Source organism: Populus euphratica, unplaced genomic scaffold (genome assembly GCF_000495115.2).
Source record: "Populus euphratica unplaced genomic scaffold, PopEup_1.0 scaffold81.1, whole genome shotgun sequence".
NCBI classification, from domain to species: domain Eukaryota; kingdom Viridiplantae; phylum Streptophyta; class Magnoliopsida; order Malpighiales; family Salicaceae; genus Populus; species Populus euphratica.
In genome coordinates, this window is record NW_011499945.1 from 189,793 (window position 1) to 201,785 (window position 11,993).

The 11,993-nt window shown below is 35.4% G+C and overlaps 2 protein-coding genes across 2 annotated transcripts; one reads left to right on the forward strand and one right to left on the reverse strand.

Moving 5' to 3' along the window:
- The first annotated feature begins 76 nt into the window (after positions 1-76).
- On the forward strand, positions 77-3,132 carry LOC105137421 (auxin-responsive protein IAA13-like). The gene is made up of 5 exons (XM_011043146.1): positions 77-651; positions 1,296-1,615; positions 1,936-2,050; positions 2,548-2,609; positions 2,709-3,132. The coding sequence occupies exons 1-5, from the start codon at positions 287-289 to the stop codon at positions 2,756-2,758; spliced, it is 912 nt and encodes a 303-aa protein (XP_011041448.1). The 5' UTR covers positions 77-286; the 3' UTR covers positions 2,759-3,132.
- Positions 3,133-5,254: 2,122 nt separating this feature from the next.
- On the reverse strand, positions 5,255-11,052 carry LOC105137423 (3-isopropylmalate dehydratase large subunit-like). The gene is made up of 15 exons (XM_011043147.1): positions 10,809-11,052; positions 10,562-10,699; positions 10,243-10,413; positions 9,580-9,732; positions 9,398-9,466; positions 9,198-9,314; positions 8,632-8,706; positions 8,437-8,514; positions 8,223-8,318; positions 8,031-8,080; positions 7,208-7,262; positions 6,897-7,028; positions 6,344-6,391; positions 6,087-6,245; positions 5,255-5,664 (listed from the first exon to the last, which is right to left on the reverse strand). The coding sequence occupies exons 1-15, from the start codon at positions 10,857-10,859 to the stop codon at positions 5,524-5,526; spliced, it is 1,533 nt and encodes a 510-aa protein (XP_011041449.1). The 5' UTR covers positions 10,860-11,052; the 3' UTR covers positions 5,255-5,523.
- Between the last annotated feature and the right edge of the window lie 941 nt (positions 11,053-11,993).

Here is an 11,993-nt window from a genome sequence, read left to right on the forward strand (position 1 = left end):
GATCATGTCAAGAAAAATTGACAGTGTGTTGTGGACCTGTGTTGAGAGTGCTTGGCGCACTAGCAGACATATGGCCCCACGGTCATCACTTCCTCCACCACCTTCCTTCCACCCCTAGCTACATCTTACCTCCCCTTTCCCTCCTAATTCCTGTACTTCTAGTGCTGGTGCCCGGTATTTTTCTCCTTGTCTCCTATACCGTAACGCATTCTGGTTTCTTCTCTTTAAAAAAAGCACACTTCTTTAACCTTTTCTTGAATCTTGAAAATTCAAAGACTGTATCTTGATGATGGAAGGCTGTCTTGGTTTACTTGGTGGCGGTGGTTCTTCTGGGGCCTCCACGAATAAGTCCACACTGTCAAAAGTGGAGGTGGTCGAGGCTGAGGCAAGTTCATACCCAGTGGAAGCTGAGCTAGAGTTGGGTCTGGGGCTGAGTCTTGGTAGTGGTGGAGGAGGAAAGGGTAAGGCAAATGCATGGGGTGAGTGTGGTAGAATCTTGACTGCCAAGGACTTTCCTTCGGTGGTCTCTCAGCCTCAAAGGCCCAACAACAACAACCCTATGCCTTCTACCTGTGTTGTTGGTGCTGTTTCTGGGACTAAGAGAGCTGCTGACTCTGTCTCCCATGAGGGTGGATCCCCTACTGCTGGCAGGTGGCGACTCCATTCTTTTTTATCTGTTATTTTTCTTCAGATTGAATCTACTTTGTTCAGTTACTAGAAACGTTAGGTGAAATTTGCATATTTTGACAGTATTTTCTTACCTGGTGATTATATGTTGTTGTTGTTGTTGTGTCTCATAGTGCATTCTTTTTCTCTCTGGTCTAAGGGGTTTCTTTAATCTTCTTATTTTCTTACCACTCTATCGTAGAACTAAATATATATATATATATGTATGTATGTATCCATAAAGTGTCAATTTTTCTTTATCTTCTCTCTGTTGCTTGCTTTTATATTTTGTTAAGCAAGTCGTTTTATAAAGCTTGCTTCTTTTACAATACTGACACTTGATGTGTTGTATCGTCCCTTGTTTAGTTGTTTTTCCTTGTATCTGGTTGTTTGCTAGTTGATAATATTTTTTTCTTGTTTGCCTACGTTTCCTGATTTATCCATGTTCATGTCCCTTCTCCTCCTTTGACATGAAAGAAAATCTTGAATTTTGTTTTTGTTAATATACATAGCTAGCTTACAGGGAATTGATCTGTCTGTGCGAATTTTCTCACTTCCCTTCATAATTCATTAATTTCTCCTTCGATGGTTTAAGTTTCTGATTATATTAAATTTCTTCCTGGGAGCAGTCAGGTTGTGGGGTGGCCTCCTATAAGGGCTTATCGGATGAATAGCTTGGTGAGCCAAGCAAAGGCTGCGAGAGCTGAAGAAGACAAGGGAATTGGAGAGAAGGATAAATCTAAGGAGAATTTGAAGAAGAAAATCTGTAATGGTAACAAGACCACTGGTACTGGTAATGAAAAGGGGCATCTTGGATTTGTCAAGGTGAATATGGATGGAGTTCCAATTGGAAGGAAGGTAGATTTGAATGCCCATGCTTGTTATGAAACATTAGCCCAGGCATTAGAGGAAATGTTCTTCAGGTCCACCACCACTATCAATTCCATCGGTGAGACGGTGCCCTTAATTTCTCTATTTTAATTTTGAAGTCGGATAGAAGCTTGGATTTGATCTTTTATTTCCCTCCACGTATTTATTTTCATCAATTGCAATGCAAATTAAATGAGTACACAGATTCCCTGCCTACAAAAATCCTGGCGATAAACCTGGCATAATTTCCATTGCAAATGACATTAAGCACAGTATTGTACACGTTTGATTGCTTCACAAACATAAGAAAAACTAGCTCGGTTATTTATATACCAGTACCTGTACTGTATATTTTGATGTATTCTTATACTGTTTTGTTGATTTTGTATTAATTATCAGGTGGACAGAAGCAACTATCAAAGCCCTCTAAGCTATTGGATGGGTCTTCTGAGTTTGTGCTCACTTACGAAGATAAAGAGGGAGACTGGATGCTCGTGGGAGATGTTCCTTGGGGGTACGCAACTATCATTAACTGTAAATTCATATTACTAATTAGGAGAGACGAGAGGAGGCGGTGTGGTGGGTGAGCAGGCAGGTGTGTCTATGTCTTTGTTTCTTGGCGACCTTGTCAATTGAGACAATCAGTGGGGAGCAGAAAATAAGCTGTCACTCTGATTGTGAACTAAGCCTACCTCACCCCCACATATTAAGCTAAGTGGTGTGCGCTATTCCTCTACCTATACCATGTTCTGCAACATTTCGCTTTCTAGATAAATGTGGATCAAGACATTTAGTTCCGTCAGCTGAGCTTTCGCACTGATGGACCATGATTCCATCTGCTGTGATGTATTATTTCTCATCAGTCCTCAGTTGTTTAACCAGGTTGACCGATTGTATGTAGAACTCCTGAGAAAAGTATCGACCCTTCCTCTCTGAATAGGAAAAAAATTGCACTGTTCAAGCATTCAATTTCTAATGCTCTTGCGTGATTTCCTTTTCATTTTTTTCCAGGATGTTCCTTACCTCTGTAAAAAGGCTTCGAATCATGAGGACCTCAGAGGCCAATGGACTTGGTATGCAAAGTTTTCAATCAACTGTTCAGTGTTTGCTTCCTAGTTTTCCCACTTATTTTTGCTTCTTCTAACAATCTAAGACTGCTTAATTGATTGCAGCTCCAAGACTCCAGGATAGGAATGAGAAACAAAGAAGCAAGCCTGTTTAGCCGCTGCTGCCTCATCATTTTAAACTCCTGTAACATGGAGACACTCACTGCTTGAAAACAGATAGAGAAGTTGATGAATCAGAATATTTTGCTAAGATTGTTCCTTCTTTTTACTGTTTTATCGGGTTTTTGCTGAACCAGTATCTGGTTCTAGCTGGTTTTTGGTTTTTGTAGGCGATATTCATTTTAGCTTCTTCTTTTTTCATCTTATGTGGTGCTGCCAAACCGGCATCGCACACTTGACTGCTTCTCATACTGTAAATATGGGAGTACTTGATATCTAGAGTGGAGTTTGCTGAAATCTAGTGGACTCAGTTTAGTGCTTGTGTGGTTTAATGCTTGAAAGTTTTCATGTTATCGGTTGGCCATGTTTTTGACATGCTTATACTTTAATCCATTGATTGTATGCCTGCGGGTTGGCATAACTGCATTGATTAATTCTATCTTCTTGCGACTAAAACGTCCGCTTCAAGTTACTCTAAACTTCGTATAGTACCTGGTGCAGCTATGTTACTTGATAGTTGAGCCTGCAAAACGCAATTCTGATAGTTGGCAAGCCACCATCAATAGTAAATTCCACCATCACAGTTCTTCCAATTATGCAACAGATGATATTTTCTGTTCATCACGTTCTTTCAAGCACAGCAATCCTAATTAATACACTAAACCAAGAAGGGCCGATCAGTAAATTTTACCTTGTCCAAACTGTTTCAGTTTTGGCAGAAATTAAGAGAGTGGCTAAGAATAAGTGGTTGTGATTATCCACCAAAATGGAAACTTGACAAAAGAGGAAAATGGTCGAAGAAACGTGAGATTTTTTACTTAAACCTGGTCAAAGAAATTCATTATGTAAATTTAATTTTTTCTTCTGGTAAGTCTGAGATTCACGTAACCAAAACAATGCAACAACAGTAATTTCACCAGTAGATGACGTAGAGCATGTTTAATAGTAATTCAGTTGCAGTCTTTCGGTGATAATCTTCTCCTGTTTGAAGGGGAAAATATTACTCCATGATAAACCTCGCTTTGAGTCCTGTCCTTTCCTTTTGAAGAAAAAACATTACCCCGTGATGAACTTTTGGCAGGAACAAGTTGATGGGGTTATTTTCTTTGTTTTTTGAAAGAAAAAGGAGAAGACAACAGAAGGGAACTAAAAACCAAAGGACCTGGGTTCAAGTGCATATAAGCCAATAAGTGAAATCTGGGTTAGGAGATTTTGCTCCAAGAATTGAGACAAACTTGATGTCTAAGATTATGTGATCATTTTGATTTTGACTGCAGACTACTAAATTGATTAATAGTGCGATCCATTAGCTTATTGACTTTCCTTTATAACAGTAATTGATCAAGGGACAACTGTATTCTACTACTTTACATGAAAACCCTCATCAGTGAAAGGCCTCATGCTTAGTTCTTTCTTAACTTTCTTTCAACTGTTCTGAGGATTTTATTGCTGGTTCCCACAACTTGCAAAGTAAAATGAAAAGATGTCTTGTATTTATGCAGAAGACTGAATATACTTTTCTCAGCCAGGCCATGAAGTATAAATTACTGACCCGCCATCTAAGGTCCATTCTTTCACTTTTGTCTCCCAAACATTCGTCATACATGGAGAACATCAAGCAAAACATGATTAATAATAGCCTTGGAACCCCACAGCTGGAAAGCTTTCCAGTCGTACTGATAGCATCTTGTGTATATATGTGCATACTGGCTCCACTGCAATCATAGGAATGTGCTGACAGGTGAAAGAGAGTAAAGCAGCAATTATGTCCATTTGAGAGCTGAGACATTTAAATTGAGCACAAGTGTTTATAAGATCGTTACATTTGATGCATTTTTCCTTGAATACTTTTACCTTACAATGCAGATTGGTCCACCATCTGGTATTTGCACCCAGTGTAGGAACTACAACAGGCTACAGAGTGGTAATGGATGATTGCTGGACGAACTGTTAAATGATAATTTGACTCATTTTATTCCTGGGAACCAAATGGGGTCTAAATGATCTTCGCTTTCCATGCATGCTCTACACGAAATGCGATTCAACGGTTTCAAGTTGAACCCTATTGAAATTGTCTTGCATGCCACAGTAAGAGCCATGCCCAGATAACCACAGGTTAAGCTACTCCTCCAATGTCCATCTTAACATGACGAACCATTGCCTAACAAGTGTTTTCTATGGCTAAAAGAGTAGTGTTTCTATAAATTTTAAATTTTTTATTTTAAATTAATTTTTTTGATATTTTCAGATTAGTTTATTACACTATTTTAAAAATAATTTTTAAAAATAAAAAAATATTATTTTAATATATTTTCCAGTAAAAAATCACCATTTCACTTACCCTAACCCTTGAAAAAATAATATTATCATTCAGATTAAAATACCCCTGTTTGGAGAGTTTTCAAAATTTTTTATTTTTTTAATTATGTCAAAATAAACATTTTTTAAAAATATATTATTTTAATATATTTCCTACTAATACTTCTTTATGTCTCAAACACCCCTGATCTCATAGTAAAATAGGGTAGAGTGCCATTATAAGCAACATATTCCATCCATACCACAATCCATTCCCTTGTACATGAACACTTGAAAATGGTTAAAACGCGAATAGTACCTCAAGTAAACATGTTACATTCAAGCAGCTTAACGATAGAGACATGCTAGAAATTTTAGGACTCGGAATAGCACCAACTATTTATTCTCCCACGTTACTAAATTACGGTACAGTTTTGCGTGCAAAGTAACATGACACCAATGCCTACTGCAAGAACTCCCTTGGATCAGTGACAAAACCAGTCAAAGCAGATGCTGCAGCCGTGTAAGGAGAGGCAAGATATATCTGGCCTTCCTTGTGTCCCATACGACCAGGGAAGTTCCTATTTGTGGTCGAGACACAGACCTGTAATGACAAAGCCCTTGCAGCAGTTAACAGAATATCTGAAAATCATAAACGCCTCCCTCAATCTTTTCCCAGTCAGAGTATAACGCAGAAGTACACATGGTAGGCAACTATTAGCAATGCATAAGGGTAACTTCTAGTGGACTGGTAAAATAATCAACTGGATTTATATACCCGACAGTCTCGTCCACAGTGATTTGAGGGAAAGAAAGGGAAGAAAAAAGGTCAAGAAAAATGCTATTGTCAGCATTTCCCTTCAATTGTTCTCTGGAATCAGGCAAGGCCTCAACAAGCTAATAATCCAGCACGATATGTTCTAGAGCTTATTTATAGCAGAAATCAGGAAAGAAACTCTAGAAAGGCAGAATGGTTAACCTATACGTGTTACAAGATGTAGCAGTAGGAGAAAAAAATTAACTTACCATAGGCTCATTCATGCGAGCATGAGTGTCTTTAGGACCTCCCAAACAGGCACCACAGCTAGGACTCGCAGGCGTGTCACACCCAGCTTCTTCAAAAATCTGGGCGCAAGTCTTGCCACCAGATCCTGGTACTGGGAGAGTGTATACGTCCATCCAAACCTATAAATTTTATGATATGATTATGCAATGTTACATGTATAACAAAGTACTCTACAATTAATCCACGCATTTGAAGACAGTTAATAAGCACTGCAAACCTTTTGGGTAGCAGGGACGAGGAATGTGGGAACTTTGACCTTTTTACCCTGGACAAAAATCAAAAGGATAAATCAAGTCTGAGAAGAGGGATAGAACTCGAAAAATATTTTTCTTAGCTGTCTATGATCAAAACTACATATATTGAGCCATAAGTGGCTAACTTAGAACTCGAAAAAAGACTTCCTAGAAGATTCTAGATTCAACAAAAATACCAGACAACCACAGTAGGAACTGTACAGATTTATAAATATAATCCTAATAAAAATACCCCAATATCCATAAATTAAAAAGATGAAAAAAATTAAGCCCAGTCTAATTAGGAATCAATATCAACCAAACGACATGATACAATTTACACTTTTATTGACCATGGTTAAAATGCCAACACACATAAAACTTCTACCAAATCAAATTGAAATTATTATAGAAGTAAAAGCAAAATTTCTTCCTCAGTTGCTGCTTCAATTAACTCCATGCTGCGATGAAATAACAACCCAACAGTCCAGCAGCAATAACATCATGAAATAAATTAAATAGATATATGGGTCTTACAGAAGCTAGAAAAACTTTGGCTACAGCCATAAAATCCTCTGTTTTTCCACCAGTACAAGATCCAATATATACTCTGTCAATTTTGACATCTTTGCATTCTCTTGCTAAAGCACGATTGTCAGGAGAATGAGGCTGCAAAAATATAAGATTGCATCACTTTTTCAATGGTAAAAAAGCAATCTCTAAGAACTAAGAGATAATGACAGCTTTTGTGATAGAATCAATATAGGTCCGTCAAAGTTTTTGTCCCCCACTGTAAATATTGAAAAAAAAATCCATAAACTCAAACATAAAAAAAAAAAATCACCCACCTTTGCAACCAATGGCTCCAATTTTGAGATATCGAATCTGTACTCTGAAAGAAATCTAGAAGCCAAAGAAACATGCCATCACTATAAATGAATACCAAAATCATGACACAGAACTTCTTATCAATATTCTAGTAGTGACTACCTATTACAATAATAAAGTTAAAGTCATGATCCTCCAGAAAAAATAATATAGTGTTCAATGACCTTTGAGTTTTTTTTCAAATCAGTAAAAAAGTTTCTAAATGACCAAATTATGGCACTGACTGCCTGGAGTAAAATACAGCTATAGACAACCTTAAAGACAAAAAGTCAACTCAATATATATATATGCTCAATGCCATAACTTTAATTATCCATATCACATTATAAAATTTAATTGCTTTAGATTATTTAGTTAATGACTGATCATGATTATAGAAAAATTGATCCAAAATCTAAAAAGAATTTTGATATATGACCATTTTCCTATAAACAGTATATATATGAGAGCATTTTGTTTTATTTTTACAGATTCCATTATAGAGTCACCAGAAAACCAGATGAAGTAGAGACTCTTGATGACTATTTTCAGCTGGGAAAGCCCTAATTTACCACCCAAAAAACTCTATTAAAAATGATTCAATACTTTGATTGTCTAAGGTAGTTTCATCAGGCAGATTTTTTCAAAACCTTTTTCAAATTCCAAATGGAAAGAATGGAGAAACCAGTCAGTCAGTAATGTATTCTCAAAACATCATAGGGTAACTAAAACAATAAGTAAAAAAAGAACCCTAAGAACTTAAGAAATTAATTCTTGGAAAACATGTAGTTTGCACAAACCTACCTTGCTTGCGCGTCACTATAAACTGGTTCATATGGCAGAGTCGTTTTATCCTGTGCACAACAAAATATAACATTATAAACTCTTCCTAGGAAAAATAGCTGAGAATCATGCAAAAGAAAATATCGTCCATAATGAAAACAAAGAAAACCTAAGCAATGATGAATAGTCCATCTAAAAATCAGTGAGGCATACCTCAAGGTACTTGAATGTAATGCTATCAGCAGGGACAACACCATTCTTTCCCCCAGCTTCAACAACCATATTGCATAATGTCATCCGCTCTTCCATCTATATCAATGACAGACAATCAGAACAATAAAAAAATCAATTGAAGTGCAATTTAACTAGCACAGATGGAACCTGAAGCACACATATTGCTCGCCTAAGGATACCAATGGTTACTCACAGTTAAACTTTCAACAGTTGTGCCAACAAACTCCATTGATTTATATGTGGCACCAGCAACAGATATTTCACCAATAATCTGAAGAGTGACAACAAACATCGCACAATTGATACAGAAAATAGAAGTTATTATTTTTAAGCATATGTTATGTGGCAATTTAAAGGAAACAAATGCCTAAGACCCCAGTAAACTTACTTGCAAAATCAAGTCCTTCGCTTGCAAATAATCAGGCATTTCACCATCCATTACAAATCTCAGAGTTGGGGGCACCTGCAATTTTAAGAAGCAAAATCATAGGTAAATAAAGTTGGCAATACCACAATCAATTCAATCCAGATCATAAAACAAATTTTTAGAAATGACAAAATTAACACATCTACAAGCTTAAAAAAATATGAATAACCACACAGTTTGATTAACTTTTCATAAACATCAATTTCTTTGTCTTTTGAGAGCTATGGCTTATAGTGACCTTTAGAACATCCAGGTGCAAGAATGTAGAAAGTGCACCAGCTACTTGCAGTTTAAAAATACACAAGGAATGAACAGAACAGGCTGATGACTTAATTCAAATAGAATTAATTTGCTTCCTCAAAAGGAAACAAAACCACCAGCATATTGAAAGGTCAAAGGGGAACATGAGGAGTTAGGAGGGGTAAAAGGCCTGGATCCTATAGATGTGAAGTCATAAGATGAGGTATTTCATGCACCCTACACATTATAAGAATAAGGATGCAAAATAAAGGATCAATTTTCCAAACCTTGAGCAGGAGCTTCCCAGTGCCTAATACAAAACCAGCATCAGTGTTGCCAATTCCAGTTGCGAATTGGCCAAATGCTCCAGCAGTACATGTGTGTGAGTCTGTTCCTAACAGGACCTGTAGTTCACAATGCATGATTACTGGCTTTCCTTCAATATAAATGATAAATTTGACAACTCAGTGAGGATAAAAAATTGCACCTCTCCAGGCCTGCAATGACCTTCTTGGGCAAGAGCAACATGGCATACACCTTTGTAGTCAGGGTTAGCCTGCAAAGCCACAAAGTAATATGCACATTCAATGTTAGAAAATAGCAGTAACCACGAATTCATTACTTAAATGTATAGGATTTTTAATTAAATAAATTGTCATTGAACCATACCTTGAAGTTACCAAGATCCTTGATATCATAGAAGTACTTTATATTTTGTTCATTGCAGAAATCTCTCAATATATCCACATTGCGATTTGCTCGTTCATCTTTAGTGAATATATAATGATCTGGTATAATGACAACCTTTTCACGGTCCCAGACCTGCAATTTTTAAAGAGTGAATCAGGTAGGTACTTTGGAGCACAGATTAAAAAAGACTAGAGATACAAACAGAGAGAGAGAGAGAGGATCGGAATATTGAGAATGTCAGTTCTTGAATTCAAGAATTAATTCAAAGATTATGCTCAATGGGAAAAAATTGGGTAGAAATGAACACCATTTGCCATTTATTGAAACCTCTTAAGTAATAAATGGAGTTTCTGGGAATCAAATGGAAATTGAATCAGTCTGGTATTTCATGCCATATTCAAGAAAACAGAGCCTCCAAAGTATTAGGCTCCGTTTCATGCAGCATCAAACACCCGTATCATGATGAACACCTTGTTTTACACTCACACTAGGAAATCCAAGCTAAATCATAAAATCTATTTAAATTTATCAAGTTATCATGTAGTAAAACAACAAGAGCCCGTTCAAGTACCCTATTTTCTTAAAAAAGAATCCGAGAACTACTTGCAAAGCAAAAAAAGCTAGTCTAAAACAATCGAATACCTTAGCATCCTGTCCAAACTCTTTCTTGAAGATCCCAATAGAACCAGGGCCGCAAACATCATGGGTCATCAAGATATCAACGTTAACCCATACATTCTCACCTGGGATCAACTGGGGCTTCTTAGAGGCTCTAGCAAAGATTTTCTCTGTCATTGTCAACGCAGTCTTGACCTACAAAGTCACCATGCGAGAAACCATCACCACGGTAACACATCAAATCAAATATTGGAAAAATGAAATAGACAGCAATTAAAAATAAAAATTTACATCACCTAGTCAGAACCAAAAAAAAGAATAAGCAAGACAAAAGGAAGCTAACCGAGCCAGTTGTGGCAGGCCTGCGCTCAGATTGCTGAGGAGCCATAACCGATACTATTTTTTTTGAAATTGATTTCTTGCATTTGGGGATCGAAAAGGGTGATGGTGATGATGAAGAAAAGGCCGACAAACCCGGATCCTTCAGCATCAGAAAACAAACAAATCTCACCCGAGTGCATAGTAACTGAAACCATAACAAAAAAAAAAAATTGTAAAAAGGAAGAAGATTGTGATAAAAAAGTCTAAACCTTTTTGGTGATGAAGAAGGTGGAGTGTGGAGAAATGGTAGAGGAAGCCATGACTGGCAATGTTTGATGATAAAAACCACTGCTCTGCTAGCGTTTTAGGTTAGCAATGCCGTGTTTGGTTCCTGTCCTGTCTTGTCCTAAGGAAGAAAAAATGGAGGCTGCTACAGAGAAGACGAAGAGCACGCTCGACACACGAGTCAGCTAGTAATACAGGGATGCGATTTGTGGCTCATGTGTCCGGTTTATTTTGTATCCTACCCTATTAAAAATATGAATTAGATCGTGTTTAATTTTTGAAAAACATTTTAAAAAAAATATTTTGTATTTTAAATTAATATTTTTAAATTATTTTAATTCTTTAATTTTAAAAATAATTTTTTTAAAATAAAAAAATTAAATACATTTCTAAATAAAAAATATTTTAAAAAATAATCACAATTATATTTTTAAATAATCACTTATTTTTTGACCCATATTTCATCACATGTCAAGTAATTTAATTTTTAAAAAATATATATATATAATTTTTTTTAATGTATTTTCAATCATAAAAAGTTTGTACATATCAATAAATATAAAAAATAATGTTAATAATAAATAAAGATTGAATTGAGAAAACTAAGAAATTAATATAAATTAAAATATTTAATTTTATATGACAAATGAAAATATTTAATTTTACATGATGGTTTATTTTAATAACTTTATTTATTTAAATATTTTTTTATTTAATTATATGATTTTTTGTGCCCATAAAAAAGTGTTGATAATAACTAAAATATAAACTCAAAAGGTTAATAGATATACATAGATATAATTTATCTTTTAACATGGGTCATCTATTCCATTATATCTAATTATTTTATTTTTTATAATAAATTATTTATTTAATCAAATAATAACAAAATTGCTCTACACCACAACAAAAGTAAGAGCAAAAGAATTCTTAAATACCAAAAAAAATTATAAATATCACTAACATGTTTCCTAGAAAAACAAATAAAATTTAACTATGAATTCAGCTGCATACAATAATTTTTTATCTAATATGAAAATAAAAATATATTAAATTTATATAAGTTAACTTTGGTATACTAGTGAAACCTACAGAAATGATCTTGCAAAAACCAAATTAAAAAATTAAATCACCAGTTAACTTAGCATTAAATGATAAAATTGGTAAAA

What these genes read in the sequence shown, in the direction of transcription:
- LOC105137421 (XM_011043146.1), top strand. Translation starts at nt 287, where the DNA reads ATGATGGAAGGCTGTCTTGGTTTACTTGGTGGCGGTGGTTCTTCTGGG. An exon ending in GGATCCCCTACTGCTGGCAG is followed by an intron (nt 652 to 1,295) that starts GTGGCGACTCCA and finishes TCCTGGGAGCAG; the next exon opens with TCAGGTTGTGGGGTGGCCTC. An exon ending in CACCACTATCAATTCCATCG is followed by an intron (nt 1,616 to 1,935) that starts GTGAGACGGTGC and finishes ATTAATTATCAG; the next exon opens with GTGGACAGAAGCAACTATCA.
- LOC105137423 (XM_011043147.1), bottom strand. Translation starts at nt 10,859, where the DNA reads ATGGCTTCCTCTACCATTTCTCCACACTCCACCTTCTTCATCACCAAA. An exon ending in TTACATTCAAGTACCTTGAG is followed by an intron (nt 8,081 to 8,222) that starts GTATGCCTCACT and finishes TGTTGTGCACAG; the next exon opens with GATAAAACGACTCTGCCATA. An exon ending in TGGAGCCATTGGTTGCAAAG is followed by an intron (nt 7,029 to 7,207) that starts GTGGGTGATTTT and finishes ATATTTTTGCAG; the next exon opens with CCTCATTCTCCTGACAATCG.